Here is a 24,182-nt window from a genome sequence, read left to right as displayed (position 1 = left end):
TAGGTACGGGTGAACCCAGATACCCTCTCGCCTGAGAAAGGCAGCTACTACCACCATTACCTTTGAAAAGGTTCGGGGAGCTGTGGCGAGGCCAAAAGGCAAGGCCCGAAACTGGAAATGTTTTCCCAACACCACAAAACGCAGAAACCTCTGGTGCGGGGGCCAAATTGGTATGTGCAAGTAAGCTTCTTTCAGGTCCAGAGACGTGAGAAACTCTCCTGGCTGTACCGCCGCAATGATGGAGTGCAGGGTTTCCATGTGAATATGCCACACTCTCAAAGACTTGTTGACTTCTTTTAAGTCTAGGATTGGCTGAAAAGACCCTCCTTTTCGCGGCACCACAAAGTAAATGGAGTAACAGCCAGAGCCCAGCGGGAGGCACCGGGCTCACCGCCCCTAGGTGAATCAAGCCTTGTAAGGTCTCCTCTACCGCCGCCCGTTTGGCGGCATAACCACATCGGGACTCCACAAACACGTCTCTTATCAGGGCACTGAATTCTATTCTGTAGCCATCTCTGATCAGGTCCAAGACCCACTGATCTGAGGAAATTTTGGCCTACTCCTCGTGAAAGAAAGAAAGTCATCCTCCTACAACAGGGAGTGAGGAGAGGGCCGGCGCACCATCATTGAGAGGGTCGTCCTTGAACTCCAGGCCTTGAGCCTGCTGCTGCGGAACGCTTGTCCGAGCGAAAGGAGTTCCTCTGCTGAAAACGGGCACAAGAAGTGAACCCAGTAGAACGCCCCGGGCGGTACCTTCGAGCTTCTCTGAAGCGAGGTCTGTAAGAGGAGGGAACTGCCTGACTCTTGGAGGAAGGCCGCGGCCTGTCCTCGGGTAAGCGCTGGGGTTTAGCATCCCCCAGGCCTTTAACAATGTTCTCCAACTCCTCACCAAATAGGAGAAGGCCTCGAAAAGGCAACTTCACCAACCTTTGCTTAGAGGCCATGTCAGCCACCCAATGCCGTAGCAACAACAGGTGGCGAGCGGCCACCGCCACAGCCATCTGTTTAGCCGAAGCTCTGACCAGATCATAAAGGGCGTCAGCCAAGAAAGACAAGGCCGACTCCATCCGCGGCGCCACCTCTGCAAGGGGTCCGCTCCATCTCCGGGCTGTTCCACTGCCTGTTGTAACCAAGCAAGGCAGGCTCGGGCAGCGTAACAGCTGAATGCAGACGCTCTTAAGAATAGGCCTGAAATCTCAAAGGATCGCTTTATAGCTGATTCAAGACGTCGGTCCTGCATGTCCTTCAGAGCAACTCCTCCTTCAACCGGGAGGGTAGTTCTCTTTGTCATAGCTGTGACTAGGGCATCCACTTTAGGCACAGCTAGGCGCGTGAAATTCTTCTCACTTAGAGGGTATAATTGCCCCATAGCCCTGGCAACTTTCAAAGGCCCCTTGGGTCAGCCCATTGAGCTGAAATAAACTCTTGGATGGAGTCATGCAAAGGAAAGGCTCAAGCAGGCTTCTTAGTACTTGTCATCCTCGGATTAGCAGAGGAGAGCTCAGCACTCACAGGATCTTCGATAGAGAGGGCCTGCAGTGCATTAGAAATTCGCGCTGGCAAATCCTCACCGCAGAAGGATCATCCGGATCCAGTGGCAATCCTGCACCTTCCTCTGGCACTCCAGACCACGATGGCCTACCAGACCCCTCAGACTCCTCACATACCTGAGGCAATGGAGAGTTAAGTGACTTGCCCAAGATCACAAGGAGCAGAAGTGAGATTTGAACCAGCCACCTCTTGATTTCAAGACTGGTGCTCTAACCACTAGGCCATACTTCTCCACTCCTTTTTTTTATAGCAATGCTGAACCTGTACTTAATGATGGTAGATAAAGAATGAAGTAGCTATCCAATCTGCCCACAAAGTGTTTAGGATTGTAACTGTAGCTCCATAAAGTTATTCTACTCCCTCCCCCTATCATGCCACTCTGTTTGTGACCCCAGGTAAATTTAACATCTGAATACCTTCCCGCAGGTCCTATCCCATCCAAGGTTCTCTACCCTCCTCTTTGTGCCCACCTCCTGTGGCCCATTCCCAGGTCTTTCTCCCATGTTCAGCCCTCCTGACAATCATTTGATTGGCCAAGGGCCAGAACAGGAGGGGATATTTGGGCATATCAAAGGACAATGAGCACACAATGTCTTGCCCCTCACTCAGGATTCCTAGGTAAGAACAAAATCATGTGGAAGGAGGGTGTGGGGTCAACGCAGGATATATAAATACACAGTGCAAAAAGGCCCAACTTTCCCTCCTGTTGTTGCTGTGAGCAATCAGCAGTTCTGGGATGGTGGGCATCCAGGTACCCTGCATTCTTGGGTCCAGGGGTGGTTCTATGATTAGGAAATGTTCGACAGTTGCTTCAAGACAAAATTTTGGAGAGCAATTAGCAAGTACCACCAGAGCTGGGACTGGGGGGAGAACTGAATGAGGCAGCTGCTGTACTGTTGCACAAAGGACATTATCAGGCTCAGAAGCCCACAGAAGCTAAGATGGACTGCCAACAGATCCAGCACCAGTTTGGAAGACAAAACAGGGTGCCAGCATCAGCATCCTTACACAGGTGCAGATGATATGACCACAAGTATCAGATTCCAACAGCATGGTCTTGCCAGAGCTGTTGCTTATGAAGCCATTGTGACCTTGCAGCTCTGTAGCTGCTATATGGCCAAAGGATAAATTACTCAAGCTGATACAACAAAGATAGGAAGACATGATACTGGTGGGAAGGAGGAGGACTAGTGATCTGAGTCACACCACAGACTCAGAGTCATGATGGGTTTGAGGAAGAGGAAGAGGGGGATAAGGATATGCTATACTGTCAGGCACTGGGGAGAGAGGGGTCAAGAGGATCCTGGACAAACAGAAAGAGAAAGGAAGGATAATGCTGGCAGGTGGGGGCAAAGTAATGGAGAAAGATATTCACCAGTGGGAGGGAAAGAGATGCAGAAGATAGGGGATTGGAGAAACAAAGGAAGATAATGGCAGGAAGATGAGGGAGAGAATGAGAAGGGGATACTGACTGCAGAGTAGGGTATGGGGTAAGGCAGGGACAGGGAACAAAACCAAGTATACCTTCAAAGTGGGCACCACCAGCCACAACACCCCCCCCCCCCCCCCTCTACTGGCAAAGCACAGGAGCCTCCCCAGGCAGAAATCCAGGAACTGCTAAAGCGACGTCCACACCTGCTGGGAGATAGAGAACACTGAAAGACACAGTGACTCTGGACGGCCAGCCCCTTCTGCCCCAGTATATCTCTATCTCCACCTGCTGGTAGGCGGATACAACCCATCAGTTAATGGATTCATCTGCTGTTGATGACAAGGAAATTGCAGACACCTCACACTCCACTGTTCTCCCCAACCCCTCATCATTAGTAGAATAGCAGCTGGGCCCCAACTCACTGCTGCATCTTCTCCTCTCCTGAGCTTTCTATTTGGGTGCAAGGACGCAAAGTCTTGCCCTCAGCCAAACATCTTCATCTCTGTCACTTCCTTCCCACACTCATGCCCACTAACACAGAAATGAAAAGCAGAAGCCACAATCAGCTGTCTCATGCTTTGCTGCCACCCTCAACAGTGGACAAGAACCCACTCAAAAATAATGTAAACTGAGGGTTAAGGGAGGCAGATACTCAGAGTAGGGGAGGAGAGAGGGTTGCCATTTCATCCTTTGCTTCAGGCAGCAAATTGCCATGACCTATCCTTGCCTGGGCCTCTCACACTGTCTACAGCTTTAGAGAAATACACTTGAAGCTCTGAAAGATTCAGATTTTCCCACATCTTGGAATTTGCAAGCATTCAATGATTTTATGACCTGCATCAAAGCTTTCTGGAACATTTATATAAAGAATAACTTCAGACTACTGAAAAGAAAATTCCAAGTCTTGTCTGGTTTTGAGAATTAAAATACACAGGAATGTAAGAACGCAAGATACACCAAATCCAGTATCATGTGTCTGACAGTGGCCAATCAATGTCACAAACACCAAATAGGTCTGAAAGAGTAGAATCATTCCCTTGCTGTTCATTCCCAGATGACAAGTGATAACCAGGTCCTCTTGGCAAGCTAACAATGATGTATGGAGTTTTCTTCCAGGAACTTCTCCAAACTCCTTTTAAATCCAACTATACTAGATGCCTTCCCTCATCTCACAGCATATGCTGACTGGAAAAAAAATACTTATATCCAATCTTTAACAAATCTGTTACCCATTAGTCTCAAAGTGACCTCTAGTTTTAATTCTATAACCATTTCCTGTTTCACCCTACTCAATATTTCATAAACATTTATCAAACCACCTCTCTTTAGCCTTTCTAGGAACCATTCTACCCTCTTTATAATTTTGATTGCTCTTCTTCGTACTTTTAATAATTTCATAATACATATTTTTTTTAAAGTTTGGACAACCAGAACTGCACAAAATACTCAAGGTACAGTCCCATCATGAAAGGACACAAAGGCATTATGACATTACCCATTTTATTTTTCATTCCCTCCCAAATAATTTATAACATTCCAACTGCTTTTTCGACTCCCATTTCACATAGAAAGAGATTTCAACATATTTTCTACCATGATACCAAGATCCAATTCTTGAGAAGTGACTTAACATGGAACCCAACACTGAGTTCCTATAGCTAGTATTTTTTTTTCCTATGGGCATCACTTTGCATTTGCCCATATTAAATTGCATCTGCTATTTATATCAAATTAAATTAAAACTAATATCAATAAATCCATGAAGATGATGTGTGTGTCATGTATTTTCCATATTTCCTTTTTGTAAGTACTCACAAGTTGCCCACTCACCTTGTCTCCACTGGAGTAGAAAAAGTAACGTAATCGTACAATGTTACAGTGATCCAATTTTCTCATGATCTGGAGCTCTCGGTTCTGAAAAAGACAAGAAAAAATGGACCAGATTTGTAAAAGCTTTCAACCAAAATAAAGGGAAAATTAGGTTCTTACCTTGGTAATTTTCTTTCCTTTAGTCATAGCAGATGAATCCATTACGAATGGGTTGTGTCCACCTACCAGCAGCGGGAGATAGAGAGCACTGACAACCATAGTGCCTCATGGCCAGCTAGCTCCATATGCCTCTCAGTATTTGAAGCTTCCAAAGCAGTGTTACACCGCAAAGTAGAATAACATGAACTTTCCTCACAGCGAACGAACGTCCCAGAACAGGAGCAGTAATTCAAAGGAGGGACGAACTCAACCTCCTGTAACAGAAAAGAAATCCTGAAGACTGTTTTCCAACTTCTCCCAATGAGGGAACATATCTACAGGAAAAACTGAACCCAACACAGCATTAACCAATCAATCAATCAGGGAGGGCTCATGGATTCATCTGTTATGACTAAAGGAAAGAAAATTACCAAGGTACGAACCTAATTTTCCCTTCCTTGTCATCAAGCAAATGAATCCATTACGAATGGGATGTATCAAAGCAATTCCTAGATAGGGTGGGAACAGGCCACACCACGTGCCAGCACTTGTGCTCCAAATTGCGCATCCCTCCTGGCAGCCACATCCAGCCTGTAATGTCAGGCAAATGAGAGCTTAGAAGCCCATGTCGCTGCACTGCATATCTCTTGAAGAGAGAGTGCTCCAGTTTCAGCCCAAGAAGAGAATACAAGAAAAAAAGAATAATACAAACCCAAAGGGATGTAATCATGAGGAACATGGAGGAATTACATCCACACCTTGTGAACCAACTTAAAGAGGACCTACATAACATCCAAGGAGAAAAACAATACATTGCTATCTGCAAAAAGGAAATAAAGCTATATTCTCTTCTTCAAAATCAAAGAGAGAGAAACTGCTTATCCTTGAATAGCTACAGCTCTGCAGAACCAACATCCCCAGACACCTTGGAGACACTTGGATACACATCTGAGGCATGTGAAAATCAGAGCCCAAACAAACCAGGGAATACTGATCACACCTTTACAGATGCAAACCAAATGGGGATAATAAACCTCTCGAACCATCAATTATCACAGCATGAGGTCTCGGTGCTATCCAAAGGGCTCTCATTCTGCCCATCTAGGGAACTAGATGAAATCCAACTATACTCAGACCTAGAAGAATTCTTTAGAAAAATGCGCCTTAAAACACATTTCTATAATAAAGGGACACCAAACAGACCGGAATACAGTATTAAACAAAAGAACACTTATTTCACCCCACAGGAGGGACAAAACTACAAGCTGGATAATTACATAGAAAGTTTCAGACATAGGGTGAAATCCCAACTTTCCTACAAACAAAAGAGAATCCTGTACAATCTTACTCCACCAGAAAGAGCGGCCATAAGAACCCTACAAACTAACGAACGCATTATCATCAAACCCGCAGACAAAGGAGGCGCAGTGGTAATTATGGACATACAAAAATACATTGAAGAGGGGCACAGACAGCTCTCAGACAATAAATACTACAGGAAACTAACTGAGGACCCCACACAGGATTACACAAAACAGCTGAAAGACCTTATCAAAACATTTCTTACACAATCGCAACCTCGCCTGAAGAAACTCATACCAAACCAGCCTGCTGTGGGCTCATTCTACATGCTACCCAAGATCCACAAACCGGGAAACCCTGGCAGACCAATCATATCAGGTATTGGCACACTCACGGAAGAAATATCTGGATTCATAGAGGGAATTCTGAAACCTCTCGTACACAAAACTAACAGCTTCATACAAGACACCACAGACTTTCTGAATAAAATGAAAAATATCAAGCAACTACCACCTAACACCCTTCTGGTCACGATGGATGTAGAATCACTATACAGCAACATTTCACATGCGGATGGCATAGCTGCATGTGGAAGACTCCTAAAAAAATCCACACTGGACCATCAATACTCACCAGAAACTATTACAAAATTAATCAAATTCATTTTAACTCACAACTACTTCCGCTTTAACAATGATATCTGCAAATAATGGGCACTGCGATGGGCACCAGGACAGCACCCCAATATGCCAACCTTTTTATGGCTGAGCTGGAAGAGACATTTCTGAATACACACCAGACCAAACCTCTAAAATACTACCGGTACATCGATGACATTTTTATGATTTGGACGGAAGGTGAAGAAACTCAAACAATTTTATTCTGCATTCAATACATACCATCCTACAATCAGATTCAAAATTGACTACTCCCCAGAAAGAGTCAATTTTTTGGACACCACGGTCTCAATCAGTGATGGCTGTATACAAACATCTATATACAAGAAACCCACAGACAGATGCAGCTACCTCCACAACTCCAGCTTCCATCCTTCACATACAAAAAGATCCATCATTTACAGCCAAGCCACAAGATACCACCTTATCTGCTCTGACCCAGGGGACAGAGACAGACACCTTAAAAGCCTGACTGCATCCTTCAAACAGAAAGGCTACAACCCCAAAATAATCTCCAAGAATATTGCCTCCTCCCTCAAAACACCCAGGGAGAATCTGCTACAGTACAAGGAGAAAAAAATCCACAGACAGAATCCCCCTTGTAGTGACATACAATCCAGAGCTGGAAAAACTGAGGAAAATCATAAGAGATCTACAACCTATACTCCAGGAGGATGAATTACTGAAAGAGATATTCCCATCCCCACCACTACTGGCGTTCCGACAGCCACCCAACTTAAAACACAAGCTAATCAGAAGTAAACTTCCATCACAGACTGAAAAGGAACAGAAGGGCACACTTCCCTGTAATTTATCCAGTTGCAAACTATGCCAAAATATTTCACAGGACCCCAAAGTCATCCACAAAGGAAAGATATTCAACATAAAGGGATCTTTCACTTGCTCATCTTCCAATGTGGTATATATCATTCAGTGTAAAAAATGTAACGAAGGATGCTATATTGGAGAAACAGGCCAGATGCTTAAGACAAGATTTAATTTACATAGACATCACATGAACAATACTGGTGCCAGTAGGGTTCCCACGCCTGTTGGTCAACATTTTACAGGACCAGGACACCGTACCAGTGACTTCACAGTGAGAATCCTGAAAGGCAACTTTAAAACCATACAAGAACGTAAAACCTTTGAAGTCAGAATGATTGAATATTTTAACACCCAACAGAAAGGACTTAACAAGGATCTGGGGTTCCTAGCCCATTATAAACCATAAAGCTGTATGTCTCAGTTGATCACCCTCCCCTCACCTATCCACACCCATCCTGTTAGAATATCAATGATATGCTTTGATGTCCCCATGCATACCTCCGACCCACCCCCATCCTCCCACCCTGTCAGACTGTCATAGTAATGCTTGAATGTTTTCACTTATATACACTGTCAGCTAGCACATTTGCTTATTTCCGATCTGAGGAAGAAGGGCGACCTTCGAAAGCTAATCAAGAAATGTATTAAGTTATGTCCAATAAAAAAGGTATCATCTTATTTTCTTTTCCATGTTTTATTTTGTTTGATTTCTATTGATAACCTTAAAAGTGGACTAACACGGCTACCACACTCCTCTACCCCAGGAAGAGGAAATCGCTCTTGTGCAATGTGCCTTAAAGGCATCAGGCGGAGGCCGGCCAGACAGCAGATATGCTGAAAAAATAGCTTCTTTGAGCCAACGAGCCAGAGTAGCTTTAGACCCTGGAGACCCTCTGTGAGGACCTGACAACAAAACACAAAAGTGATCAGAGGTCCTGAAAGCATTTGACATGGGTAGATACTGCAACAGAGCCCTTCGCACATCTAGAAGGTGCAAATGCAGAAATAGGTCTCGACAGGACAGCGCCTGGAGCTCAGACACCCGTCTGGCAGAAGTAATGGCCACCAACAAGACCATCTTTAGGGTCACATCCTTCTCCGAAGCTCACCTAAGTGGCTCGAAGGGCGAACACTGAAGGGCCTTTAAAACTAACCCCAGGTTCCAGGCCAGACACAGAGCCCGCATTGGAGGACGGAGCCGAAGCACCCGTTTACGAAACTGTGCCACCTCAGGATAAGCAGCCAGGGAGAGGCCAGCACCTTCCCCCGAAACATGAAAAGGCTGCAACTTGAACATGCAGGGAATTATAGGCCAAGCCTTTTTGTAAACCATCCTGCAAAATGTCAAGTATCGGCGAGACAGAAGCCCGCATGGGTGTACTTGCTTTAGCAGCACACCAAGCCTCAAACTGGCGCCAAATCCGAGCATAGGCAACGGAAGTGGAACGCTTGCGGGCCTGAAGGAGAGTGGAAATGACCTTGTTGGAATAGCCCTTGTCTCTCAATTGCGCCCTCTCAAGAGCCGTGCCGTAAGACCAAAGCCGCAGGCGTCCTCCATGGTTACCGGCCCCTGTGACAACAGGTTCGCTACCAGAGGCAAAGGAAGGGGAGCCTCCACCAGCATCTGCCGGAGGTCCACACACCACGGCCGCCTGGGCCAATCCGGGGCAATGAGAACCACCTCTCCTTGATGTAGCCAAATCCGCAGGAGTACTCGCCCTATCAAGGGTCCAGGAGGGAACACATACAGGAGGCCCTGAGGCCAGGGTTGAGCCAAGGCATCCAACCCCGCCAAGCAAGGATCTCTCCGTCTGCTGTAAAGCACGGGACTTTGGCATTTGCAATTGACGCCATAAGATCCACTATGGGCGTCCTCCATTTGGCACAGATCTGAAGGAACACTTCGTCTGCCAGTTCCCACTCTGCTGGGTCGAATTGATGCCTGCTTAGAAATCGGCCTGCACACTGCTCTGACCTGCAATGTGAGCTGCTGACAGAAACTGCAGATGTAGCTCGGCCGACCGTGCAGACCGCTCGGTCAGATAGGCCTAGTGGCAAATCTGAGCGGTCTGCACGGCCAGTGCCCTGCACTGAGTGCCGCCTTCTCAATTCATGTAGGCCACTGCTGTCGTATTGCCCGACAGAACTCTGACAGCTAGTCCCTACAGGGCTGTGTGAAAGGCCAGAAGCGCCTGGAATATCGCTTTCAACTCCAAGCGATTGATGGACCACTCTGACTCCTCGGGTGTCCAGAGACCCTGGGCATGCCTTCCCTGGCAATGTGCCCCCAGCCCTGCAGGCTGTCATCTGTTACCACCAGGCACCAATTGGGAAGCACTAGCGGCATTCCTCGCCGCAGCATGCTGTCTGAGAGCCACCACTCCATACTGAGCCGGGTCGCAGGGAGCCACGTGAGTCTGTGCTGGTAATCCTGAGATATTGGAGACCATCGTTGAAGCAGGGAACACTGCAGAGGTCTCAGGTGCGCTCTCGCCCATGGCAGCACTTCCAAGGTGGTCGTCATCGACCCCAACAGCTAGACTATGTCCCAAGCTCGCAGGCGAGATATCCTCAGGAGCAGACGGACCTGGTCTGAAGCTTGCACTGCCTTTGCTCGGGTAGAAAGACAAACCCCGAGGCTGTGTCGAACCGGACCCCCAAACATTCGAGAGATTGAAGGGGGGGGGGGGGTTCAGGTGACTTTTGGGTATATTGACGACCCAGCACAGAGATTGAAGTACTGAGACCACTCTGGCTGTAACATGATGACTCTTCTGCAGAGTACGCTCTGATGAGCCATTCGTCAAGGTACGGGTGAACCCGGATACCCTCTCGCCTGAGAAAGGCAGCTGCTACCACCATTACCTTGGAAAAGGTTTGGGGAGCTGTGGCGAGGCCAAAAGGCAAAGGCCCGAAACTGGAAATGTTTTCCCAACATCGCAAACCAGAGAAACCGGTGGTGTGGGGGCCAAATAGGAATGTGCAAGTAAGCTTCTTTCAGGTCCAGAGACGTGAGAAACTCTCCTGGCTGTACCGCCACCATGACAGAGCGCAGGGTTTCCATGCAAAAATGCCACACTCTTAGTGACTTGTTGACTTCCTTTAAGTTGAGTATGGGCCAAAAGGACCCTCCTTTTTGCGGCACCCGAGGTGCAACAAGTCTTGCAAGGTCTCCTCTACCGCCACCCGTTTGACAGCAGAGCCGCATCGGGACTCCACCAACACGTCTCTCATCGGGGCATTGAATTCTAATCTGTAGCCATCTCTGATCAGGTTCAAAACCCACTGATCTGAGGTAATCTTGACCCATTCCTCGAGAAAGAGGGAAAGATGTCCTCCACCTGCAGGAATCGAGGAGTGGGCCGGCGCCTTGAGCCGGCTGCTGCGGAACATTTGTTCGAGCGAAAGGAGTTCCTCTGCTGAAAGCGAGCACGTGAAGTAAACCCAGCAGAACACCCCAGGCAGTACCTTCTAGCTTCATGGAAGCGAGGTCTGGAAGAGGAGGGAACCGCCTGACCCTTGGAAGGCCGCGGCCTATCCTCGGGTAAGCGCTGGGGTTTAGCATCCCCCAGGCCTTGACAATATTCTCCAACTCATCACCAAATAGGAGAAGGCCCTGGAAGGGCAACTCCACCAACCTTTGCTTAGAGGCCATGTCAGCCGCCCAATGCCGTAGCCCTAGAAGGCGGCGAGCGGCCACCGCCACAGCCATCTGTTTAGCCGAGGCTCTTCCCAGATCATAAAGGGCGTCAGCCAAAAATGACAAGGCCGACTCCATCCACAGTGCCACCTCCACAAGGGGCTCCACTCCATCCCCGGGCTGTTCCACTGCCTGTTGCAACCAAGCGAGGCAGGCTCGAGCAGCATAACAACTGCACACAGACAGCCGTAAGGCTAGGCCTGAAATTTCAAAGGACCATTTCATTGCTGATTCCAGCCGTCAGTCCTGCATGTCCTTCAGGGCGACCCCTTCGTCTACTGGGAGGGTAGTCTTCTTCGTCACAGCCGTGACTAGGGCATCTACTTTAGGCACGGCCAAGCGTGCCAAGTGCTCCTCACTGAGAGGGTATAAGTACCCCATTGCCATGGCAACTTTCAAAGGCCCCTCGGGGTCAACCCATTGAGCCGAAATAAGCTCTTGGATGGAGTCATGCAAAGGAAAGGCTTGAGCAGGCTTCTTAGTACTTGCCATCCTCGGATTACCAGAGGAGGCCTCGTCAAGCACAGGATCTTCAATAGAGAGGGCCTGCAAGGCGTCAGAAATAAGCGCTGGCAGCTCCTCGCGGTGGAAAATCCTAACCGCGGTGGGATCATCTGGATCCAGTGGCAATCCGGCACCTTCCTCTGGCTCCTCAGACCACGAAGGCCTGCCAGACCCCTCAGAATCCCCACAGCCCGACCACGGGGAAGGGAGGTTCGCCACTCTCTGAAGGGGAATTTACCCTTCTCTACACTTGTCCTGCGGCCAAATGTCTGGGGAAAAAATGCCTGACGGCAATCCCGGGCCAGCCTCCACCGGAGGGAAACCAGGTAGCAACGCAGGGTCAGACACCTGCGGCACAGCCCTCTTTAACATGACTGCTTTATGTAAAAGCAACACAAACTCAGGGGAGAAAGGCTCACCTTGGTCTCCTGGTTCCAACCGGGGCAAGCAGCTCCTCTGGTAGCCTCCATCCGAGATTCCCCTCTGCTCCTGCAGGGGTCGGACCATGCGGCGCATCCAAGATGGCGCCCGCTGCCAGCTCCACCGAGCAGGAAGAGACATCGCTCGCCATGCTCGTGCCGGCCCTGACGTATGAAGAGCACGATTTACAGGGCCCCGGCTGCTGATCTGCGCTTGCCACAACGTGAACAGCGCTTAACAACCTCCGCAGCCATCGCTGAAAATGGCGGAAAATTTCAAAATGGCGGATTCGCGCCAAAAACGCCCCGATCTCGGGCCCTCCCCAGAGGAGCTACAAGACGCTCTTACCTCAACAGACCGAGTCCCAAAGCTCCAGTCATGCTGCACAGACAGACAGAATCGCAGCGCTAACATGCGCGTCGCGGTTTTTTTTTTTTGTTTTTTTTGTTTTTTTTTAACGCTGTGAGGAAAGTTAGAGGCACCAGCTACAGAGGCACTCCAGAGGTCCAGAAGAGTGAGAAAGGCAGGGAAAGGACGAACCAATGTGCCTGCATCCACATAGAAGAGAGTGGGAAAGGCAGAGACAGGGCAAACCTATATGCCTGCATTCACATAGGGGGAAGGGTAAGGCAGGGAAAGGGCTAACCTATGTGCCTTTAAAGTGGAGCTGCAATAGCCACAACACCCCTGCTACAACTGGCACAGGCACAGGAGCCACCCCAGGCAGATTCTTGAAGGAGCTGAATAAGCTGCGTCCGACTCTGCTGGGAGATAGAGAATACTGGGAGGCAGATGGAGCTAGCCATCCAGGAGGCACTATGGTTTTCAGTGTTCTCTATCTCCCCCTGCTGGTAGGTGGACACAACCCATTCGTAATGGATTCATCTGCTGCTGATGACAAGGAAGCAATAACTTCACAAACTAAAATTTAGGCCTGAACCTAAATATACAAGCATTTTATAAAGACACAGGCACCTATAATAGAATAGGTCCATTCCTGCCCTATTAACCCAGCTGGGCAGCTGGTTATAAAATTACCTAACTGAATTTGCATGTGCAGACTAGTGATAAGGGATCCTGCGTCTGCATAAAAGTGAACAATCGAGGCAACCTCTCCATGGGGAATGTTGGCAATGGTAATTAAGCTTCACCCAACAGGTATCTGTGGAGCAAGCTAGAGTGTATTATGGTTTAAAGAAACTGAGAAGTACAGGTCTCTGCTCTCTCAAAGGAAAACTGACTAATTAAACTGTTTACACTGTTTGTTTGCAAAGTTAAGGACAGCTGAATTTTCATTGATCTGTTCAGTATTTCTAGAGGGCCAGGACTGTGCAGAGTTTCAATGATCCATATTTTTAAACACACCAGGACTCTGAAAATAATGTATTCTTGTTTGAAAGCTCTGCCTGAAAGTATTGTTATTTTACAGTACCCCAGTCAGCCTATCAAAGATGGAAAGAAATGTATTTGTAACTGAATGCTTAAAGAGTTCTAGCAAAGCTTATTGCCATGTGGTTTGACCTTCAGCCTTGGCATCACTTCATATCATAGAGACAAGCACTTGCTTAGAATGTTGCAAGAGCCTTTGACTGCCTAATGAGGTCAATAAGCTTGGCAGAATCCCAAATTAAGCTGGTTCAATCAGTTGGTTAGAGACAAAGGAGAAATTATACCTTACTTGATCATTTCCTTTTGTTAGCAAAACTGTTCTGCACTAATGGTCATTATCCCTTTCCAGAAGCAGGTGGAGGTAAAGAAAGGACTGAACTCTACCAGTGACATCACTGATAACAAGCTATGGTGCCCCTTGAAGATTCCAGTATGTACCTTCCAAAGAAGAAAGTCTCTTTGCAACGCACCCATGCCCCATCAACTACTGCAACCAGAATGAGCAGAAAGCAAGCAAAACACTGCATACTTGATAGTGCGTGGAGTCCAGGTTCATTCTGTGTGAAAACTCTAGAAACCCTAAATGATGACTCCCCCCCCCCCCCCCCCAACCCCATAAAACAGTTTTACTTTAATGTGAAACTGCAGCTACTTTTATCTTGCTGCACACCATATGCCTGGAATAGACTTCCTGAGCCGGTACGTCAAGCTCCATCTCTGACCACCTTCAAATCTAAGCTAAAAGCCCACCTTTTTGATGCAGTTTTTAACTCCTAACCCTTGTTCACTTGTTTAAAACCCTTATTTTATCATCCTCACTTTAATGTTCCCTTATCTCGTTTGTCTGTCCTAATTAGATTGTAAGCTCTGTCAGCAGGGACTGTCTCCATGTTTGTTTGTTTTTGTTACATTTGTACCCCGCGCTTTCCCACTCATGGCAGGCTAAATGCGGCTTACATGGGGCAACGGAGGGTTAAGTGACTTGCCCAGAGTCACAAGGAGCTGCCTGTGCCTGAAGTGGGAATGTTCAAGCAACAAATCAGATAAAGAAAAAATAGTTCCATTTTGGGGGGTTTTTTTGTTGAGCAACTGAGAGAAACATAACACAGAGAGGGTCCAAAGTGCAGAACAAAATCCAACAACAAGCACCAGGAGCCTGAAACAGGACACAATTCCTTTAATGATAAAAATCGATTTTCCAATGTGGATCCGGCACGGGCCGCTTTTCTGCACACAGCGCCTGCGTCAAGGGTCTGTATTAAGCATAGATAACAATATAAATCAAAAACAGATAAAAACTCAGATTATAACAAGGATATTTAAGCTTACTGATGTAATTATAGATAATAGTGTAAAACATAACTAAAAAATAGGTATCATGTGCAAGACAGACATACCTATAGAATCTTTGGCCTAAAAATAAAATATTTATGCATCATAAACAAACATTGACATAGTCTAATTATTTAAAAACAAAAAGTCTGAAACATGGTCACATAATTACAACCAGAGAGACCGTACTGGCTAGACTGTGCTAGACTCCAAGCGAATCTCCTCCAGTGACTCTGGGAGCCGCTACAACCATCACAGAATGGATCACTCAACGCAGTCCCCACAGATAGCCGCCTGGATGCACCTACAGAATAAAGCAAAGATGCTGATGCACCTTCTTATTGTGGTATTCTTGAGGGCAGAAAACCCCTGAACTGAGACCACTTCATGACCGCCGTAACTAGGGTGTCCACTTTGGGGAGCAACCAATACTTTGCCACCGCCACTGAAACAAAGGTATAAAAGGTGTTCCAGCACTCTGGTGCCTCGAAGAGGACCATCTGGAACATCCCACTCTCCCATCATCATGCAGACGAGCGCCTTGTGCAATGGAAAAAGCTTGCCCCGGGAGGGGGGGGGGAGCAGTGAACCCTTGCAGCAATGGGTCTCCTTCCACAGGACCTGCATCCACGGTCCACATCAAGGCTAGATGTAGCCACCTCATCAATGAGATGAAACAGCTCCTCCCCCTGAAATGGCCAGATAATGACCATTCCTCCTTCAGGTCCAGAGGCCCTCTGTCTCAGAATCCAGAGGGGAAAGGAGTCCAAGAGGTTCTTCAAATCCCCCAGATCTGTTCTCGAAGGCACCGGGCGATTAGAAGCACACCTTCAGCCATGTGCCGTTTCATTCCCAGAGTGGCCCCACTCCAAGTAGCCCACCAGGGACTGCTTGACCATCTGAGCCAAGTTCTAAAACCAAAAACCATTTGAGGGCCCCATCGTACCCCCCCCCCCAAGCAGGTGGGCCCATAGGGAGTAGGGGACAAGAACCCCCTACCCCCAGAGGTAGGAGGAACAGGTTCCTGCTACATCAAAAGAGATGCAGGAGAAACCTGTGAAGACAAAATAACTTATGTCCCGATGCTTCGGAAGAGAGAGAACCAGAGCCGGGCTCAACCGCACCCCCTTCCCCCTTCCAAAGTCGGAAATGGCCCATCACAATTTGGACACGCTGAACTGGCAGCTGTTCTCAGCTGTCAGTCTGCAGAGCCTACCTGCATTTCCAACCATGTGACTTACACGGGGGGGGGGGGGGGGGGGGGTAGGGCACCTACAGAACTTCAGCAGATTCCCTCAGCCCAAAGTCCCAATGCTCCCTGGGCTCTTCTCAGTTGTTAATTGGGGAAATCCTCACTTGCTAATAAAGGGATTTCCCTATTTAAAGCTCTGCGCTTTTTTTTTTTTTTTTTTTAAACAGACCTTTTAAAAGCTACAGTAGCAGCAAAAAAACAGCCCTAATCCCTATACAGGGAAGAGCTAACAGGCTTCCTCTCCCCCCCCCCCCCCCCCCCCCAGAAAAAAAGGGTTCACCTCATAGAGCGGCAGAGCAGGGCAGGAGTGGGGGGGATGGGGACCCACACTCGCCGGGCAAGGTCCCAGAGGACTGAGCCTGAAGCCATAACCAGTAGCAGTATTAAGTGCAAACTGGGGGCTACAGGGCCAAACTCCACACTCGACTAGGCACAGAACAAATCCGTAAGCATAGGAGCAGCCCTCAGGGTCAACCACGCTGCATGGCCATGACCAGCAAAGAGCGGAGCTAGGCCAGGGACTCAAGGGCACTTAAAAGCAACCTACCGATTGTTCAAAGTAGAGAAAAATGCTGGAATCTTCCAGAGGGCACCACAGCTTATCACAAGTAATGTTACTGGTCTTTTATCTACCTCCACCTGCTGGTAGGAAGAGATAAGGTAAAATTATGTTACCTGATAATTTTCTTTCCTTTAGCTGCAGCAGATGAATCCATCAGCTCGTGGGTTGTATCCATCTACCAGCAGGTGGAGATACAGATCAGTGACTTAAGTGAGTGGTATTGGACGACCAGCCCCTCTGTAAGCTAGTATATAGCTCATCACAAAGCAAAGATAGGTCCATGCAAGAAGAAAACCTTCCTCCTCATAAGGAGAGAAACAACAGAACAAGAGTATAATCAAGTAAAGATGAAACTCTTTCCAAATTTTGAAACGGCAAGACACAAAAGAACTGGAACAAACAGGAACAACAAACACACAGAGTGAATAGATAAAAAGCGACGGTAAGCTAGGGAGGGATGCTGGATTCATCTGCTGCAGCTAAAGGAAAGAAAATTATCAGGTAAGAACATAATTTTATCTTCCTTAGAGCAGGCAGCAGATGAATCCATCAACTGGTGGGATGTACCAAAGCAGTCTCTAGATAGGGAGGGACACCGTCGTCCCCCCCTTGACAAGACCGCCGTACCAAAAGAAGCTTCAGATCTGGCTGCTAAGTCCACTCTATAATGCTTGGTAAAGAAATGAACGGAGGCCCAAGTAGCCGCCAGACAAATTTCTTGTAAGGACAAGACCAAAGACTCCACCCATGAGGTCGACTGCGCTCTAGTAGAATGAGCACATAAAGGTTCCAGAAAGCTCCAACCAGCAAACAAGTACGCTGAAAAAATAGCTTCCTTAAGCCATCTCGCAATAGTCTGTTTTGAAGCCGAGAACCTTGAAGAAGCACAAACAAATGATCTGTCTTTCAGAAGTTGTTAGACATCGACAAATAGCGAAGGATGCGACGCACATACAAAAGATGAAGACTCCAAAAAGTCACGGGAAAATCCTCTTCCCTAAAGAAAGGAAGAAAAAGAGGCTGATTGAGATGAAAAGCCGAGATAACCTTCGGCAAAAAGGAAGGTACAGTTCGCAATGTAACGTCCGCCTCTAAGAACTGCAAAAAAGGATCCCGACATGAAAGGGCTTGAATCTCGGAGATTCTACGTGCTGAAGCTATAGCTACCAAAAACACAGCCTTCAGGGTAAGATCTTTATTGGAAGCCCTACGTAACGGTTCAAAAGGAAAGCCTTGCAACACACTAAGAACCAAATTAATGTTCCAAGACGGACAAGGTTTATTTTTATTTATTTGGATTTTGCTCACACCTTTTTCAGTAGTAGCTCAAGGTGAGTTACATTCAGATACGCTGGATATTTCTCTGTCCCAGGAGGGCTCACAATCTGTAAGTTTGTACCTGAGGCAATGGAGGGTTAAGTGACTTGCCCAAGATCACACGGAGCAGCAGTGGGATTTGAACCGGCCACCTCTGGATTTCAAGACAGTTGATTCTACCACTAGGCCACTCCTCCACTCCTTGACGCAAAGGGGGGCGGAGGTGAAGAGCCCCACGCAAAAAAGTACCACGTCTGGATGCACCACCAAGGGGGAACCAGACATCCTCCACCGAAACCATGCTAGGGCTCCCACTTGAACCTGAAGCGAGCTATATGCCAAACCTTTCTGTAAACCGTCTTGCAAAAACGCAAAAGGCTGAGCCACAGAAGCTTGAAAAGGAGACCATGCGCGGGCCTCACACTATGCCACGAAAGTGCACCAAACAAGGGCATACGCTGTCGAAGTGGACCGTTTACGAGCCTGCAATAGAGTAGCTATGACAACATCAGAATAGCCCTTTTTCCTCAACCGTGACCATTCAATAGCCAGGCTGTAAGACCAAAGTGGTAAGGATCCTCCATGTTTACTGGCCCTTGATGAAGGTCGGGCAGAACTGGCAGTCGAAAAGGCGACTCCACTAGGAGCTGCATCAGACCTGCATACCAGGGACGCCAAGACCAATCTGCAGCCACCAGAATGACTCAGACTGGGTGTAGAGCAATCCTGAGTAGAACCCTTCCGATCAAGGGCCAAGGAGGGAACACGTACAGAAGCACATTCTCCAGCCACGGTGGTAGAAGAGTGTCGAGGCCTGCAGACTTGGGTTCCTTTCTTCTGCTGAAGAATAGGGATACCTTGGTGTTCTTCTGTGTCGCCATGAGGTCCATGGTCGGAGTTCCCCACTTCCGACAGATCAATTGAAACTCCTCTGCCGACAACTCCCACTCCGCTGGATCCAGGGTGTGTCGATTGAGGAAATCCGCTTGTACATTGCTGATACCCACAATGTGAGCTGCCGACAGACACTGCATATGAGCCTCCGCCCACCGATCTGCCTCTGTCGCCAGAGCTGAACTCCGAGTGCCACCCTGGCGACTGATATAAGCCACTGCTGCTCTGTTGTCCGAAAATACACGAACCTCCTTCCCCTCCAACAACCGTAGGAGGGCGCTGAACACTGCTCTGAGTTCTAGGCGCTTGATCGGCCAGCTGGCCTCGGTCGCTGACCAAGTCCCCTGGCCATAACGTTGTAGACAAAGAGCAGCCCCCCCAACCCGAGAGGCTGGCATCTGAGACTACTATTATCCACTGTGGAACTGCCAGAGATACTCCCTTCCGCAAGTGGAGACTGTGAAGCCACCATGTCAAACTGCGTAGCTCCCTGGGAAGCCAAGGGAGACGGCGTTGATAATCCTGAGAGACGGGAGACCGCCTGCACAGAAGTGACGACTGAAGCAGCCTCATGTGAGCTCTGGCCCAAGGAACGACCTCCAAAGTCGCTGCCATTGAACCCAGAACCTGAACGTAATCCCAAGCCTGGGGACAGGTCAACTGGAAGATGCTGGAAATCTGAGAATGGAGCTTGAGCACCCGCTCCTCTGGGAGGAAGACACGACCCAGCACTGTATTGAAGCGAACTCCCACGTAGTCTAACTGCTGAGATGGAATCAGATGACTCTTGGATAAATTGATGACCCAGCCCAATGACTGCAACAGACAAATGACCCGGTCGGTAGCCTTGTGGCTCTCTAGAGCCGAGTCCACTCAAATCAACCAGTCGTCGAGGTAGGGATGAACCCTGATCCCCTTCCTTCCTCAGGAACGCTGCTACCACCACCATGACTTTTGAGAATGTCCGAGGAGCAGTGGCAAGGCCAAAGGGAAGTGCTCGGAATTGGAAATTACATCCTAAAATGGCAAAACGGAGAAAACGCTGATGTTGCTGCCAAATAGGGATATGAAGATATGCCTCCTTGAGATCCAGAGCCATGAGAAACTCTCCTGGCTGAACTGCAGCTACCGCGGACCGCAATGTTTCCATGCGAAAATGCCAAACCCTCAAGAGCTTTTATTTTGCAGAGATTGCGAATGGGGCGAAAAGAACCTCCTTTTCGATGCACCACAAAATAAATGGAATAACGACCTGTCCAAATTTCAGAAAGCGGAACAGGAACCACTGCCCAGAGCTCCAGGAGAGAACGGATAGTGGCTTCAATTGCTACCTGTTTGGAGATGGAGACACAACAGGATTCCACAAAATTGTTGCCTACAGGAGAAGAAAACTCTAGCTTGTAACCTTCTCTGATAATATGCAAGACTCACTGTTCTGAGGTAATGTTGGCCCACTCTTCGTAAAAAAGGGTCAGCTGACCGCCAATCTCTGGAACCGAAGAGTGGACCTTCGCCCCATCATTGCAAAGGACGCCCTGAAACACCTGAGCGTGAGGAGGAGGCCGCGTAATGTTTATCATTCCGAAAGGAAGAACGCTGCTGGAAACGGCTTCACTGGAAGTTAGCAGGAGGCCGACCCAGCCGATAACGCTGAACCTCTCTAAAACGAGGCTGAGAAGCAGAAGACGCAGAAGTCCTCGGAGTCGACCAAGCCCTGTCCTCTGGCAAACGTTGACCCTTAGAGTCACCTAAGTCCTTAACAATCTTTTCCAAATCTTCCCCAAAGAGAACCTTGATCTGGAAAGGAAGCCGAGTGAGTCTCTGCTTAGAGGCCAAATCCGCTGCCCAATGGCATAACCACAACAAACGGCGAGAAGAAACTGAAAGAGCCATAAGCTTAGCTGATGAGCAAACGAGGTCATGAAAGGAATCAGCTTAATAAGCTAAGCCTGATTCCAAAAGAGCAGAGAGATTCCAAACGCAAACTCTCATCTAGGTCATGCTGCTGTGCCTGATGAAGCCAACTAAGACATGCCCTGGTTGAATATGAGCTACAAATTGACGCCTGAAGAGCCAACGCTGACACTTCAAAGGAACGTTTCAAAGAGGCCTCAAGGCGACGGTCCTGCATATCCCTGAGCGCTACCCCACCTTCTACCGGAAGGGTAGTCTTTTTGGTGACTGCAGTTACCAAAGCATCCACAGTAAGGATAACATACTTGTCCGCCTGATCCGAAACTACTGGATAAAGGCGAGACATTGCCTTGGCCACTTTAAAAGTCCCTTCAGGGTCGGACCACTGAGCTGAGAACAGCTCTTGAATAGCCTCATGAACTGGAAATGCCTTAGAAGGCTTACGCGTACTGGTCATCTTAAGATTGACCGAGGAAGACTGAGGTTCCGGACCTGCAATATCCAAAACTGCCAACGCATTAGCAATCAGAGAGGAAAGCTCATCCTTATGGAAAACCCGAACAGCAGTAGGGTCATCAGGCTCTTCCTGCTTCAAATCACCCTCCTAAAAATCATCTGCTCTAGAAGGGAGGAGAGAGTCCCCTGACAAAGCAGAAAGAAAAGGTAAAGGGGAACTGGGGCCCAAAGATGCCCCCTCAGAAATAGAGGCCGTTCTTCTCTTAGGAGAGAAAGAATCAGAAGCAGAAGAAAGGATCTGCTCAAACCCTGCCCCCGAACGATTTAAAGGCAGTTAAGGCCCCTGGGAAGAAGCTGAGAGGGAGTCTTCTTTAAAAGATATGCCTGATGCAATAAAAGAACAAATTCTATGGAAAACAGATCCCCTGACCCCCCAGGCACCGAAAGAATTTCCCCAGTTGCGCTGGAGAGAGAGAAAAATGCTCTGAATCCGCCAAAGGCAAAGACTCTAAAACCGCCATCAGCTGACTGGCGGGAGCCGCATCGGGAGAAGACAAAATGGCGCGCGGAGCAGCGCTATCAGCACGGGAAACTGATGGCTCCACGACAGGTGCCGTCTCAGCCGGCCCAGACTTAGAGCAGCCTGCCAAACAAAGACCTGATGTGGGCCTCTTTTTACCACATCGGGAGCAGCGCTTAACTGCTTCTGCTCTCATCCAGACATGCTCTCCAAAATAAAAAAAATAAAGGTCACTCACCCAGCACTGCCGCAAATAGAACAAGCCTCCCAAAACGCGAGAGAACAGCTGATAAAAACACACAGAGTCCGTGTTCCTGCTCCCTCCAGCCAAACGCCAAAACCGTCTTCTCTTAGGTCTTTTCTTCTTTTTTTTTTTTTAACAGCAGAAGCTGCACCACTAGCTCTGAAGCTGTTTCTCTTTCTTTTATTTTTTTTAAATGGTAAGGATACAGCAATCAGGCAAGAGAGGGAGGTACAAGGGGACACAGGGTGAGGCAGGGACCCCCAAAGAAGTATGCCCCCAACGATTGCACAAGAGCCAATCACCTGTACTCTAAACTGGCTAGCCAAAACTAGCCGAGGAGTCCCACAGCAGAAGAATCCAGGAGCTGGAAAGGAGACGTCCACCACCTGCTGGAGATAGAGATATACTAGCTTACAGAGGAGCTGGTCGTCCAATACCACTCACTTAAGTCAGTGATCTCTATCTCCACCTGCTAGTAGATGGATACAACCCACCAGTTGATGGATTCATCTGCTGCCTGCACTAAGGAACAACCATTTCTGCAGAACTGCTGAGCTGATGCTGACAAATGCAGGTGCAAAAATGTGAACAAACATGCTGAGAGTCATAACAGAAACAAGAGAAAACAGGAGCAAAAAAATTCAGTGTGTGCTTCCAGACCATGCTTCTGAATCACTTAAGAACAGACATGAGGCCACAAGGGTCGATCAGGGAAGACAAAGCCGTAGCGGAGAGATTAAATGAATTCTTTGCTTCAATCTTCACAGAGGAAGATTTGGGAGAGATACCGGTGACAGAAATGGTATTCAAAGCTGACGAGCCGGAGAAACTGCATGAAATCTCTATAGACCTAGAGGATGTAATGGGGCAATTTGACAAACTGAAGAGTAGCAGATCTCCTGGATCAGATGGTATTCATCCCAGAGTACTGATAGAACTTAAAAATGAAGTTGTGGAACTATTGTTAGTAATATGCAATTTATCCTTAAAATCAAACGTGGTACCAGAAGATTGCAGGGTGGCCAATGTAACGCCGATTTTTAAAAAAGGTTCTAGAGGAGATCTGGGAAATTATAGACCGGTGAGTCTGACGCTGGTGCTGGGCAAAATGGTAGAGACTATTATAAAGAACAAAATTACAGAACATATTCAAAAGCATGGATTAATGAGACAAAGTCAACATGGATTTAGTGAAGGGAAATCTTGCCTCACCAATCTATTACATTTGTTTGAAGGGGTGAACAAACATGCGGATAAAGGTGAGCCGGTTGATCTTGTGTATCTGGATTTTCAAAAGGTGTTTGACAAAGTACCTTGTGAAAGATTCCAGAAGAAATTGGAGAGTCATGGGATAGGAGGTAGTGTCCTATTGTGATTAAAAAACGGTTAAAATATAGAAAACAGAGAGTAGGGTTAAATGGTCAGTATTCTCAATGGAGAAGGATAGTTAGTGGGGTTCCCCAGGGGTCTGTGCTAGGATTGCTGCTTTTTAAAATATATTTATAAATGACCTAGAGATGGGAGTAACTAGTGAGGTAATTAAATTTGAAGACAACACAAAGTTATTCAAAGTAGTTAAATCACGAGTGGATTGTGAAAAATTACAGGAGGACCTTATGAGACGGATACTGGGCGTCTAAATGGCAGATGATGTTTAATGTGGCCAAGTCCAAAGTGATGCATGTGGGAAAGAGGAACCCACATTATAGCTACGTCATGCAAGTTTCCACGTTATGAGTCACCGACCAAGAAAGGGATCTAAGTGTCATCGTGATTGATATGTTGAAAACCTTCTGCTCGGTGCTGCGGTGGCTAAGAAAGCAAATAGAATATTAGGTATTATTAGGAAAGGAATGGAAAACAAAAATAAGGACATTATAATGCCTTTGTATTGCTCCATGGTGCAACCGCACCTCGAAT

At 47.7% G+C, this 24,182-nt stretch overlaps 1 protein-coding gene across 1 annotated transcript in view; it reads right to left on the bottom strand.

Moving 5' to 3' along the window:
• GSK3B (glycogen synthase kinase 3 beta) overlaps positions 1–24,182 on the bottom strand; it is a 362,942-nt gene that overhangs the window by 187,808 nt on the left and 150,952 nt on the right. Inside the window, 1 exon segment of the mRNA XM_030203995.1 lies at positions 4,814–4,897. Within this exon segment, the coding sequence (XP_030059855.1) occupies positions 4,814–4,897 (84 nt within the window).

Source organism: Microcaecilia unicolor, chromosome 5, assembly GCF_901765095.1.
Source record: "Microcaecilia unicolor chromosome 5, aMicUni1.1, whole genome shotgun sequence".
Lineage (NCBI taxonomy): Eukaryota > Metazoa > Chordata > Amphibia > Gymnophiona > Siphonopidae > Microcaecilia > Microcaecilia unicolor.
This window is presented reverse-complemented; position numbering and strand designations above follow the sequence as displayed.